Source organism: Fukomys damarensis, unplaced genomic scaffold (genome assembly GCF_012274545.1).
Source record: "Fukomys damarensis isolate Sample0158 unplaced genomic scaffold, DMR_v1.0_HiC HiC_scaffold_30, whole genome shotgun sequence".
Taxonomy (NCBI): Eukaryota; Metazoa; Chordata; class Mammalia; order Rodentia; family Bathyergidae; genus Fukomys; species Fukomys damarensis.
Window position 1 is genome coordinate 68444149 of NW_022900942.1, and position 13176 is coordinate 68457324.

Here is a 13176-nt window from a genome sequence, read left to right on the forward strand (position 1 = left end):
CACACACACACACACATTTAAATTTTTTTTTTGGGTACTGGGGATTGAACTTGGGAACTTGTGCTTGCAAGGCAAGCAGTGGAACCTCAGAATTTTTTTCAGCTGCACACAGGTCATTCTCCAAAAGAGGCCATATACTAGCTCATAGAATATAAGTAAATGCAAAGGAACTGAAGTTATCCCATGTATATTATCAGACCATAGTGCAATTAAACTGGAGATCAATAGCATAAGAAACCACAAGAACTTCACAAACACATGGAAATTGAACAACACTCCTGAACAACCACTGGGTCACAGCAGAAATTAAAGAAGAGATTAGACAGTTTTTACAATTTAATGACAATGCCAGTACAACATATAGAAATCTATGGGATACAATGAAAGCATTTTATGTGGGAAATTTATAGCAGTGAATGTCCACATTAGGAAAACAGAGTGAGCTCAAATAAACAACCTAATGATGAATCTTAGACTCCTAGAAAAAGAAGAGAAAGACAAACCCAAAGCTTGTACAAGAGAGGAAATTATAAAGATCAGAGCAGAAATCAATGCAATGGAGACTAAGAGAAGGATTAAAAAAAAAATCAATGAATTAAAGAGCTAATTCTTTGAAAGAATAAAAAAATCAATAAACCCTTAGCTAACCTTATCAAAAAAAGGAAAGAAAAAGCTTAAATCCACGCAATTAGGAACAAAAAAGATGAAGTCACAACAGAGCCAGCAAAAATCCAGAGGATCATCAATACCTACTTTGAGAACCTGTACTCTAATAAAATGGAAAACACAGAAGAAACGGGCAGATTTCTAGATACATATGAATTACCAAAGTTGAATGAAGAAGATACAAAAATTCTAAACATTTCAATTACAATCAGTGAAACTGAAAATGTAATTAAAATTTTACCAACAAAGAAAAGCCCAGGTCCTGATGGCTTCACTGCTGAATTCTACAAAACATTTAGAGAACTATGGCCACTACTCTTTGCATACTTCCAAATTCATTCCTGGAAACAAGTGTTACTTTGATTCCAAAACCAGGGAAAGACCAAACCAAAAAAAGAGATCTACAAGCCAATATCCCTAATGAACACAGATGCAAAAAATCCTCAATATGATAATGACAAAGTGAATATAGAGGGTCATTAAGAAGACCATACACCCTGACCAAGTTGGATTTATTCCAGGGATGAAAGGATGGTTCAACATAGGTAAATCAATAAATGTAATACACTATATTAACAGAGTGAAAGACAAAATCCATATGTTCATCTCAGTAGATGCCGAAAAAGCATTCAACAAAATTCAACACCCATTCATGATAAAAACTCTGTAGAAAATTGGAATAGATGGGTCTTTATCTCAACTTGATAAAGGCAATCTGTGAAAAACCAATAGTCAACATCATACTAAAATGGTCAAAAAACTGAAAACCTTCATGCTAAAATCACGAACAAAACAAAGATGGCCACTATCACCACACCTGTTCAATACAGTTCTGGAAACATTAGCCACAGCAATTAGACAAGAGAAAGAAATAAAAGTAATCAAGATAGGAAAGGAAGAAGTTAAACTGTCATTATCTGCTGACGATATGATACTGTACACAGAAGACCCAAAAAACTCTGCCAAAAGTTTTCTAGACTTAATTGACAGGTTCAGGTAGTGTAGCTGGATATATGGTCAACACTAAAAAAATCAATAGCCTTCTTGTACACAAATAACAGACTGAGAGAGAAATTAGGGAAACAATAGCATCCAAGAAAATGAAATATCTAGGAATCAGTCAAGGAAGAAAATGACCTCTACACTAAAACTATAGCACTTTGGAAAAAGAGATCGAAGAGGATATAAGAAAATGGAAAGACATCCCTTGCTCCTGGGTAGGAAGAACCAACATAGTGCAAATGCTATACAGATTCAATGCAATCCTGATTGAAATCCCAGCAGTATGTTTCACAGAACTAGAGAAAACAATCAAAAAATTCATTTGGAATCAGAATAGATTTAGAATAGCAAAAGTCATTCTAGGCAACAGAGACATGACGGGGTATCACAGTCCCCAACTTGAAACCATACTACAAAGCCACTGTGATAAAAACAGCATGCTACTGGCAAAGAAACAGACCCCAGGATCAGTGGAATCTATCAGAAGATACAGAAACAACTCAGATGTACTCAGCTACCTCATCTTTGACAAAGGAGACAACCATCCTCACTGGAGGAAAGATAGCCTCCTTAATAAATTGTGTTGGAAAAACTGGATTTCACCTTGCCGAAGATTAAAACTAGACCCCTATCTTTCACCATGCACTAAACTAAAACCCAAGTGGATTAAAGATCTAAATATTAAAACAGAAACACTAAAGTTGCTGGGAGATAAGTTAGGCAGAACTCTTGAAGACACTGGCATCGGAAAAGACTTTATGAATCCTCAGTAGCACAGAACTAGCAGAAAGAATCAACAACTGAGATCTCATCTTATTAAAAAGCTTCTGCACTGCAAGAGGAAAAAAAAAGACTTCATGAACAAATCCTCAGTAGCACGGGAACTAGCACAAAGAATCAACAACTGGGATCTCATCTTATTAAAAAGCTCTGTCCTGCAAGAGAAACCACCCAACAGAGCAAAGAGACAACCTACAATGTGAGAAAAAAATTTACCTGATATTCCTCAAAGGTCTACTATCTAGAATAAAGAACTAAAAACAAAAACAAAAACAGACCCCCCCAAATAGAAAGACCCAATTCAAAAATGGGCACCTGAAATGAACAGGCATTTCTCAGACAAACAAGTAAAAGCAGCAAATAAATATATTAAAAAATGTTCAACATCACTGGTCATTCGAGAGATGCAGATGAAAACACCAAGATTCCACCTCACCCCAGAAAGAATGGCTGCTATCAAGAGCACCAATAACAAATGCTGGCAGGGTTGTGGAGAGAAAGGAACCTTTTTCCATTGTTGGTGGGAGTGCAGACTGGTGCAACCACTGTAGAAACCAATACAGAGATACTTCAAAAACTAGGATTAAAGGTCCCATTTGACCCAGCTATCCCTCTGCTAGGTATCTTTCCAAAAGAATTAAAATCATACCACAGTGATATATGTGCACCCATGTTTGTAGTGGCACAGTTTGTAATAGCTAAAAAAAACTTGGAAACAGCCCATATGCCCATCAACTGGAGACTGGATAAAGAAGATGTGTTTTTTCTATAAAATGGAGTACTAGTCACCCATAAAGAATGAGAAACTCGAGTCATTTATAGCTAAATGGATGTACATTGAGGCCATACTCTTAATGAAATAAATAGGACACGCGTGTAAATACCAAATAACTTCTGTGGTGTGAAAAACTAAAAGGTAAATAAGGTTCAAGCTATATAGTCGATAATGTGAAATAGGAAGAAAGGGGCTAAAAGAGTACAGCAAGTGGGAGGGGTAGGGGAAAGGAAAGAAGGGAAAAGAAAAAATATGAGAAAAATGGAAACAAAGTCTTTGTAAACAGGGAAGGGTGGAGGCGGTGAAGGGAGGGCTAGGGAATAGGGAAAAAACAAGAACCAAGATACATCATGTAAAGGTACAAGATCCCAATGATGAATGTAACTGTACTGTATACCTAAAAAGTACCAATAAACTCAGTGAAAAAAAAAAGGGAGAAACTGAGCTCCTGCAGTGGCCCGCTGGGGCCACTGTCCACCGCTGAGGGAGGAGCACTGTGCACTGCTGCACTGTGGGCATGGAAGGGAAACCTGTGTCGTGAAGGCCCTGAGGTGCCAGGAAGCTCGCACAGGGAGGCTCCCAGGAGAGCCCCTTCCTCTCCTATGTGTGAGAGGTTGTTCACCACAGCACAGAACACATCAGCACTCAGATGTAACCCAGCACAGCAGAGCCCTGCATGGGCCGGAGGCCGAAGACCCAGTTCCCTCCATGCACAGGCGCTGGCTCAGTGCTCGACACTGGTCCTGCCCACAGTGGGGCGGGTGGCAGTAGCCCTCACCAGGCTAAGCCACCACTATTTAACCAACCACAGCCCACCTCATGGCAGCTGGGGCTCCTGCAGGGGCAGGGAGGCTGAGGACACCAGGTGGGGTGAAGAACCTGCCCCCAGGGCTCAGTACCCTGAGGGCAGCGGGACAGCGTCTACTTCATGTCTCTCACGTGAGCTTTCTAGGGTCTCTGATACACACCCGAGAGGACACTGCAGGCGGTGGTACCGAACCCTGGCCCAGGCTACTCCCAGACATGCCTGTGGGGCCACCTTGCCAGGGCTCACCATCTCCCACCACAACGATGCACACGATTTCCGAGTCCAAATCCCTGCCTACGCTAGGGACGAGGCGTCTTTCTAAAACCTCTGGTGACGGTGGCTGCCATCCCCAGTGTCCATCCCCACGAAGTGCCAGACTCAGAGCTGAGCGGGGACCACGTCGGGGGCAGACGCGTGGCCCAAGCTGCACCCGCAAGCACAGTGGCTTAGAGGGTAGCACTCCAGGCCTGGAGGGCTGGGGCTCAGGGGTGGCCTCAGACACCACGAGCCGATGCCCAAATGTCACCTGGCAGGGCGACCTATCCCCCACTTGCCACCTACCCCTGCCACCAGCGACTCCTGTCTCCACACTGCCCCAGAGCACGCCGCACTCTGCATCCGAGTGCCCTGCTCATTCTGCACAGGCACGGCTGCCGCCCCCCAACAGGACAAGCCCCTGTGTGCCCATTTCCCAGGATGGCACCCACGTCTCCAAGAGAGGCCTCCCCGTGACTGCACCCGGCCAGTAAGCGAACAAGGACCCCTTCACCACGAGTGCTTAATGCCCAGATCTCTTCAACAGATCTTTCCTAAGAGGAAGCGCAACCAGAGGGAAAATCATTCAGACGGAAACCTGCATCTTCTTTAAATTCTGAATCCTCTGGGCAGTTGAGGGGAGACCATATCTGTGCCACACGGCAATACAGCTCTCCAGGTAGGAAAACACCCAGCCCTGCTCACCGCCAAGCCAACAGTTAAGTGGGACAATCAACCAACAGGTAGCAAAATGATTAAATACAGTTAAAAGGGAAGAGAAATGTATCCCGAATGCCCTAGAGAGGAAATGAAGTAACCACAGAGCTGGACAAGTCCGCAGCTGCCATTTGTGGGGCGGGGCAGGCCAGGTCCCCCCACGCCTCTCTGCCATGGGTGCCCATCACCTAAGCAGCAGCTCACCCCACAGGCAGCTCTACAGGTTCCCCGCCACTCAGAAAACAAAGTCACGAGAAGGCTGGACACGGAGAAAACACTCATGTTTGGAAGTTTATAATGTTGCAAACGATTCCAACGGCCTCCCGGCACCCAACAGGCTTTGGGGTCAGCTGCCCTGGCTGACAAACCTTCCCCTCACGTGACACAGATGTGTGTTCTCTCGGTGACTTGTCGCATGGCTCAAGAACCTCCCGACTCCCCAGCGTAAGGACGCCATGCCCTTGGCCCTCATCTGCAGAAGAGATTTCCAGTGGGGCTGCAGACTGTGGGGGCCCTGTCCTGGGTGCGGCAGAGGTCCGAGTGGCAGCAGTGTCCTTGGACTTCCAGGCATATGGGCCAAAACCCCTTCGCCTCCTCTTCCCATGCTACTCTGATGAGTCTGTCATTTGTAACTCAAAGCCATGATTTAATTTATCAGCATAAGCTCAGAAATATGTGTTCACACTTCCACATGGATGTCTCATGGTCCTGAACAGCACGAACAGCAACAGAGATTCAATCCAGACTCTCTTGCTTCCAAGCCACCACAACACGGCCCTTTTCCCTTTGATCTTAATTTTTGCTATTCTCAAACACAGCTGGGTTGCACACAGCCTTTACACATCTCTGCCTTCCCTAATGCTGGGATCAAATCCCCACTCCCTGCTGCCGAGGGAGCTGTCTGTTCCTCATAGTAGTGAGGATAATTTAAAGGGATGGTCCAAGAATGTCCTCTTTCTATATTTTTCTGAAAAGCAGCACACACCGGGTCTCGGGTACTTCCCAGCAGTGTGGTTCTGGGCTGCTCTAGTCCTCCACCGACTTTCTCATCTGTAGGGTGCAGAGAGGAGTAGCTACCTTTACATAAAATAACACCGAATGGAGCAGGGCCAGCTCGCATTGAGATTTAGTAGACTGAGATGCCATACACAATGAACACCCATGAGGATCTGGCTGGGAGCACTTTTACTCCAACACAAAATGTTTTAATCTTAATGCATCTGCTTTTAGCAAATGTCTAGTGTCATCATGAAATCAAATCCTAACTCAGCAACAAATCAATGTAGAATAGTTGCAAATCTATAAATACCAGAACTGAACAAGCTGGATTGACTATGTGACTAGAAAGTTCAGGGGTTTTTGTTAACAGAAAAAGAAAATGCGCTATTTAAAAGCAAATTACAGATTTTTCTGGTTTTGGAGATAAACTGTCAATTCTATTTTAGCTTCTGGTGAAGTTTTTTCTTTTTGCTTGCACAAATGTAGCAGCAGACACCAGCTGGGCAGTGGTGGGGGGCTCTGACTGGGAGGCCACAGGCAGCGAGCTGGTGTTGGAGGGAGCCACCCAGCCAGCAGTCCAGCTCCTGGCTTCCTGAGAAACAAATCAGATCCCCTCTCCACATCAAAGTACCTCAGACAGGCAGAAGCGTCTGAAGTCCTGTCTGCTCACACGAGTGCCCTGAGTTTCGTTATCACCCTTGAACTTTAAGGACGCGGTTTGTCTGTCTCCGCCCCGGGCAGTCTGAGGAGAGCCCTCCCACATCCATTCTGTAAAGTGCCCTTGGGAAATGAACAGGGACTGTGGTGCGAAGGGCAGTGACACCTGGGACAGAGGCTGTGATTCTGCCCGCGAGCAAGCGTGCCGCATGTAGTCACAACCAAAATAAAGGCCAAACAGAAGAGACAGGCAGGCAGGAGAGACTCGAGAGTTCCAGTGGGGGTAATCTAATTACTCCAATGAATGGCAGCTGCACCAGACATCTGGCGGTGGGTTCTGTCACCACTTGGGGGACACAAACCCACCGTAGGTCTGGAGAAATGTCCAGGCCACCTAATGGCACAGCTGTGTCTCTGGAGGTACTGGAGTGGGGGCTGGTTATACACTGCACATGAGGCCAGTCACACAGACGGAGCGTTCCACTAAGCTGAGAGACTTCAGCATTGGTTTAAGACAAACAGATCTCAAAGAGCTCCCTCTCAAGTTGTGATTTCTTGCACGAGACTAACTGAAATGATGTAAGTCACTTAATAAAGTTTCCCTGTGGTTACTGTAGTTAAACAGCCTAAAATATACTCAATATGATCTCTGAAAAATTCCTAGCAAGCCATGCTTATTTTTACTCCATCTCCTTACTACATACTTTCAGTACCTGGTAAAATATTACAGCAGAAGGCAAACTGCCTCTAACCTGCATGTGGAAGTCGCCCCCTCATCCTAGGATTTTATTAAATTTAGGATGAGACTTGGGCTGGTGAGCTTTAGAACAAGGTCACATGGAAGAGAATAGTCTAAACATCCGCATATCAGACACTAGATTTAGATTCATCTATTTTTAAACAACTTTACCCACACTGGCAGGGGGAAATACATTCCCTTCCATAGGACAACTTCAAAAAATTTAAAAAAATGAAAGACAAAAAAATCCAATTTATTTCTCACTATGACAAAAGGCAAAGATGAATAATTTAACATTGTTTTTCATAATAAAATTGTTACAATCTAATTTATACTTTTTAAATTTAAAACCAAAATAAGTAGTTTAAAAATGTGTATCCTCATAATTGTATTTTCTTAAAATTCAACCCAAATTGTGCAGAATTACACATTAAATAGCAAAGGCTAATACTAAAACATTGTAAGTCAGGATAAAAATTTCTCACTGTGATGATAACTGGGTAGAAATGGTAACTGAAATATGTAAGGACAAAAGTATAGGAAAAGTTAAAAAATCTGTGTTGTGTATTTAAAAAGAAATTTAATTCAACACCACTGCCATTCCACTGAAGAGAATTATGGCCTAGAAGTACACACTGGGCATTTATGAGGGAGGCAGATAGGGAGGGAATAATAAATGAGCGTGACCAGCAATTCAAACCGAATCCCGAGCCCGAGCATTCATGTAAAAAATAAAGATACTTAATACATTTTGCTGAAATGATCAAAATTCCATCAGCGTTATACAGTTGTTCATTCAAATGGGTGACCGAATAATCAGCTGAAAAGAAAGCAAAGTAATGGGTAAAACTAAGAATTTTAGAAATGCTAAATGGTTATAACTTTTAAGTAAAATGCAGCGATGGGCATACTTGTCCAACAGAAATACAAGTATTTTAAAGAGAAAATGTAGAACAAAAAGTCAGATACAGCCTACTGGTTCACAGATGTTCCCATTATGGAATCTTAAAACTCACAGGTCACAAAAAAAGTGAAGATCCTAATAAGCTCATCTCAGACGAAGCCAGTGCTGTTGTTTAAAATAATCCTCACTGATAAAATAAAGAGAAAAAAATTAGAAGAAAATAACCCCACAGGCCAGCCATTGGCGCTGCAGAGTCGGGGCCCCCACTTCCCAGCCACTGCCAGGCCAAGGCCCACCCTGGGTGCCAGTGGGCACTCTGCGGCCTTCCGCGCCCCAGCACCCTGTGCAGAGTCTGCTGAGGGGGACGGGTGGAAGACAGAGCCAGCAGCACCTCAGGACAGGCCCAGGGCGAGGTGGAGACACCGCAACCTGCTCCTGGCCCTTTCTTGAGGTGCACGTTTAAGAGTACTCAGAGGTAGCAAAGCCATTCTGACTTTTCATCTAACTTGCCATAGACTTACACAGACACGGAACCAGAGAGCAGACAGGAAAAGGGCCCCAGCGACTGGCTCCTCTACCGCCGGTCTCAGGAAGGGCCCTGCTGCATCAGGTCCCAGCACTGTCACCCCATCCACGGAGGACCTTGCTCTCCGCCTTGCTTGTCTGTCTGCCATTGGGCCAGGGCCGATAACACTGCTCAGTCTGGACTGTGCTGTGCGGGTCCCCCGAGTTCAGGTGCGGCCTAGGGGATGTGACAGTTGGGGCGCCCCGTCCAGTGCGGACAAGACTGTAACTGACTCTGCTGGGAGCTGACGGAGACTTAGGGCGGGCACAGGGCAGGGAGAGGTCAGGGGTGTGCCTGGCCCAGCCCTCCTCTGGCCCCTGCCTCCTGGCAGCCTGAGGTGAGCAGCGTGGCTCCGTGCGACATAGCCAGCCGCAGACTGAACCTCCTCCTAGGGGTCGGGTGGTCGGGAAGCGCACGTCCAGCTGCGTGCACAGCACCTCCAGGGTCGCCATCCCTCCCCTGCTCCCCACCACGCTAACTCGGCCGTCACATGGCTTCCGCTAGGTCACGCCTCCGTCACAGGTGTTCGCTGCCCTGGGCTGGATGTCCTGTGGGGGTCCTCGACTGCCGCCTTGCCTGGCCAGGTCCTCTGAGGGGAGCCCATCATTGTGCATCCCAGGGAAAGGGAACCGCAATGACGCGTCACGTACAGCCATCGTGAGGACTCAATGGGTCCACGTCCATGACGGCATGGCCTAGAAAGCGGCACGGACAAGCACGGAATAAATGTGGCTCAGGTGGGTATGGGGAACTTAACCCAGCACGCCCACACTGGGCTGCGTCCCCATCTCCTTTAATGTTTTATTTTGAGTAAGGGTCTCACTAAGCCCCTAAGTCACTACCTTGCCTGGGTTGCCTTTTTCTTCTTTTTGGTACTGGGGATCAAACACAGGACCTGTGCACACACGGCAAGCTCCACCACGAGCCACACACAGCAGTCGCCGGTCCCCACTGTGGCTGCTATCACTGCATCACCACCGGCAGCAGCCACATTAGGTCCTTACGCAGGTGACCTCCCTTTGCCGCAGGTCCTGGTCCTCAGCCCAGCATGTTCTGCCAGGCCCTCCCTGGGCCGGCATCCCGCTGCTCCTGCACGCAAGCCTCCTGGCTCAAGTGCCTGCAGTGCTACCGGCTATTTCTAAAAATCAGAAAGCAGAGTCCAGGATCCTCCTTTCACATGGATGCTGAGTTTATACAAGTCTGCTTCAGTTTTCCTAAAAGACACGGTGGAAAGCAAGGGTGGCCCTGCACAGGAGCAGGGCAGGACCAGAAAGCAATGCTGCTGGGCTGAGTCGAGGCTCAGTCCAGCTCCCAGCCTCCACTTGGGACTCACAGGGAGCCTCTCAGGAGGCTGAGGCAGGGGCACCACCTCAACCCTCCTCCGAGTCCACCTTGGGTTCTGGGAGGCAACTTGAGACCATGTAGCACAGGGACAAGGGCCAGACACTGGGAGAGCCAGCCCCGGGTGGCCAGTAGTCTTGTTCAGCTATTCTGGCCATGGTCAGGGGACAGGACCATGGCCCAGAGGCCACTATCAAGGGACAAGAGGCCAACAGGACACCCGGCCGACAGCTGCGAGAGGGGGTAGGCGCTGGGAAGAGAGGCTGCCATGCAAATGGAGCCCAAGCACCTCCCCTGCTGAGGCGCAAAGGATGCAAGAGCGTGGAAGACGGAATCCAGAAGAGGAGGTTATGGTGTCAGCAATGGCGGGGCACAGTGTGCATGCCAGTAAGCCCCTCCGGAGGCTGAGGCAGGAGCTTGCCTCGTTCAGGGTCAGACCAGGCAACCTAGTAAGACTCTGTCTCAAAATAAAATAAGGACTGCGGATGTAGTTCAGTACTTCCTGGGTTCAATCCTCAGCACTGTAAATTAAAAAAAAAAAAAGTTATCCACAAGAAGCTGCAGCTCACAGGAGGAGAGCAGAGACCGCACAATCGGGAAATCAGAAACGGGGCCCAACCTGCTGAGCTGCGCTGGGAAACCTGAGCCACTTAGCTACAGCAGACAGATTGGCTGCCCCATGCACGCCGGCTCCCTCCCAGCTCAGGGCTACCCAGGAGACAGCAAGTGCAAAAAGGGATTTTCACCCTGCTGTGTACAGAAGCCCTTAGAAATGACGATGCTAAAATCTACCCTAAGCTGGTCATGGTGGTGCAAGCCTGTAATCCCAGCACTCAGAAGGCTGAGGCAGGATTGCCCTGAGTTTGAGGCTGACCTGAACAACATAGCGAGACCTTGTCTCAAAAAATTCACCCTCCCAAAGATCAAGAAAGTCTGTCTGACACACCTCACAACGTTCTGTGGTCAAGCAGCAGGGCCGTCTCGTGTCTTGTGGTCGAGAGCTATGCTCCCACGGTCGTCACTGGCACCTCTGACTGGATGTTTCTTTATAGGGCTTTTCCACCGCAGGACTGTGACACAGGCGGTTGTAGTCTCCATGACCACCTGGCAGTGACGCCTGGCTCACCAGCTAAGGACCCCAGCCCTGTGAGTCTCCAGGCTCTGCAGCACCCTGAAACGTGACTCACACCTACCATGAGGAGCTGCACATCCAGCCAGCACTGTCTGACTCAGCCATGCGAGGACGTGGCTAGGACACGATTTGCCAACAGTAAAGAGGCTTTAAAAAAGGATCAAGTGTCCAGATAAATACTGCAAATTATTCTACAAAATGAAAGTGAAATGGTTTTAAACAGAAATTTTTCATCCAAAATACTCGTTTGTTTGAAACACAGTGCTGTACCGCCCTGAGCCTGTGGTCACAGCCAGAGCGCCAGGCTCTTCCCTAAGAGGACATCACCAGACTGCAGGGCCACTCCCCGCAGGGCCCTGGAGGGAAGCCTAAACACCTGGCACGCGGGGACGACATGGGGTGGCCACGGCCGGTGGCCCAGCCACCCCTCTCCTGCTGGTTTCCGGGCTGGGCGAGTCTCCCTCAGCAAACAGCTTGGTTCTCCTTTACTCATTTATGCATCTGATCCACATCTCTTCCTGACTGTGGGTTAGGGCACATTTGGCCAGAGCTTTGTACAAAGTGGCCTTCTGCCTGTCATAAAAGAGGTAAGCCCTTCCACGTGCACACTTAGCTCTGGGCTTCAGTGTGGTTTTACCCAACCCCTACTGATCTCTGCACAGCTGTGCCATTTAAGACACCATGACTCCCCTTTGAAATCAGTCAGAAACAGGCTCTCTGGACTGTACACATAGTATTTTAACTTCATGGTTAGGGTTAACTATAAATAAAATACTGTGGGAGATGCTGGGTGACCAGAGTGCTAAGTCCTGGCTCCTCCACTAAAGCCGCAATCAGATCTGATCTGCCACGAGCAGGAGGGGGTGAGGCCCCTCCTGCCTGCACCCCAGACCCTCAGGGAAGGGCACCACCAGGTTCTGAATGCACAGAAGCAGAGGGGCACAGAGAGGGTGGGAAGCAGGTCCCACGGGAAGTGACTTCACCAGTGCTGGGTGTTTATCTCCTACTTGGAATAAAACTTTGCGAAGATCTTGTCTCACAAAGTCGACACCGTAGATTCGTTTCACCCAGACTGCTTCTTCCTCAAATGATTCCAGCGCCTATCAGAATGATGGCAAGCGCCAGTGCCAGCGACCGCCAAGCAGCAGCACCCACCTCCTTTGCACTCTTGATCTTGGTCAGAAACGTGTGGAGCTCCATGGTCTCCGCGAACAGGGCGCGGCACACAGCCTGATAGTGATTCGCTGCCTCCGACTCGGCCGGGAGATGAGCGGCACACATCTACAGAGGAGAATGAAGTACCAGAAATGGTTATTATCTGGAGTTTTTGGTGACTTAAAAACAGACTCAGCTGGGCATGGTGGGGCATGTCTGTAATTTCAGAACCCTGGGAGGCCGAAGCAGGAGGGCCTCAAGTTTGACCACAGCTTGGGCAACTCACGTAGCTCACTACGCACATCCAAAACCCCACCAGACACAGCGGTGCATCTGTATCCTCATATTGGACAGCAAGGCCGTCTACGTCACCCACGCCCAGCGCACCAGACCATCAGTGAAGTCTACAAAGCTATGCAGAAAAAGCTGTCCACTGAGAGACACCCGAGAGCACAGGGGAGCCAACAGGAGTCTCCCTCTGGAAGGGCTGGACATGAGCACAAGTGCGGGTGGGGACAGAGAGGGACCAGTGTCTCCTGAGGATGACAGCCTTGGTGACTGACTGGCCACCACTGCCTGAGTGGCCACCCTGCCACACACCGCATGTGACATCCTGTGCATAGCAGAAGGACATGTGACTACAAATCACCGTGATGGGAAGCTGGGGGACCTGGCCATGGC

General features: G+C 48.0%; 1 protein-coding gene and 1 long non-coding RNA gene across 2 annotated transcripts in view; both read right to left on the reverse strand.

The window, feature by feature from the left end:
- The window catches only part of Spire1 (spire type actin nucleation factor 1), a 100517-nt gene that overhangs the window by 40137 nt on the left and 47204 nt on the right, over positions 1-13176 (reverse strand). The window contains exon 7 of the mRNA XM_010639002.2: positions 12496-12621. Coding sequence (XP_010637304.2) covers positions 12496-12621 — 126 coding nt within the window. The remainder of the gene's footprint in view (positions 1-12495; positions 12622-13176) is intronic.
- On the reverse strand, positions 7901-12489 carry LOC117283769. Its single transcript, XR_004514807.1, has 6 exons — positions 11402-12489; positions 11155-11278; positions 9710-10729; positions 8824-9562; positions 8415-8489; positions 7901-8218 (listed from the first exon to the last, which is right to left on the reverse strand). It is a non-coding gene; the product is annotated as an uncharacterized LOC117283769 (long non-coding RNA).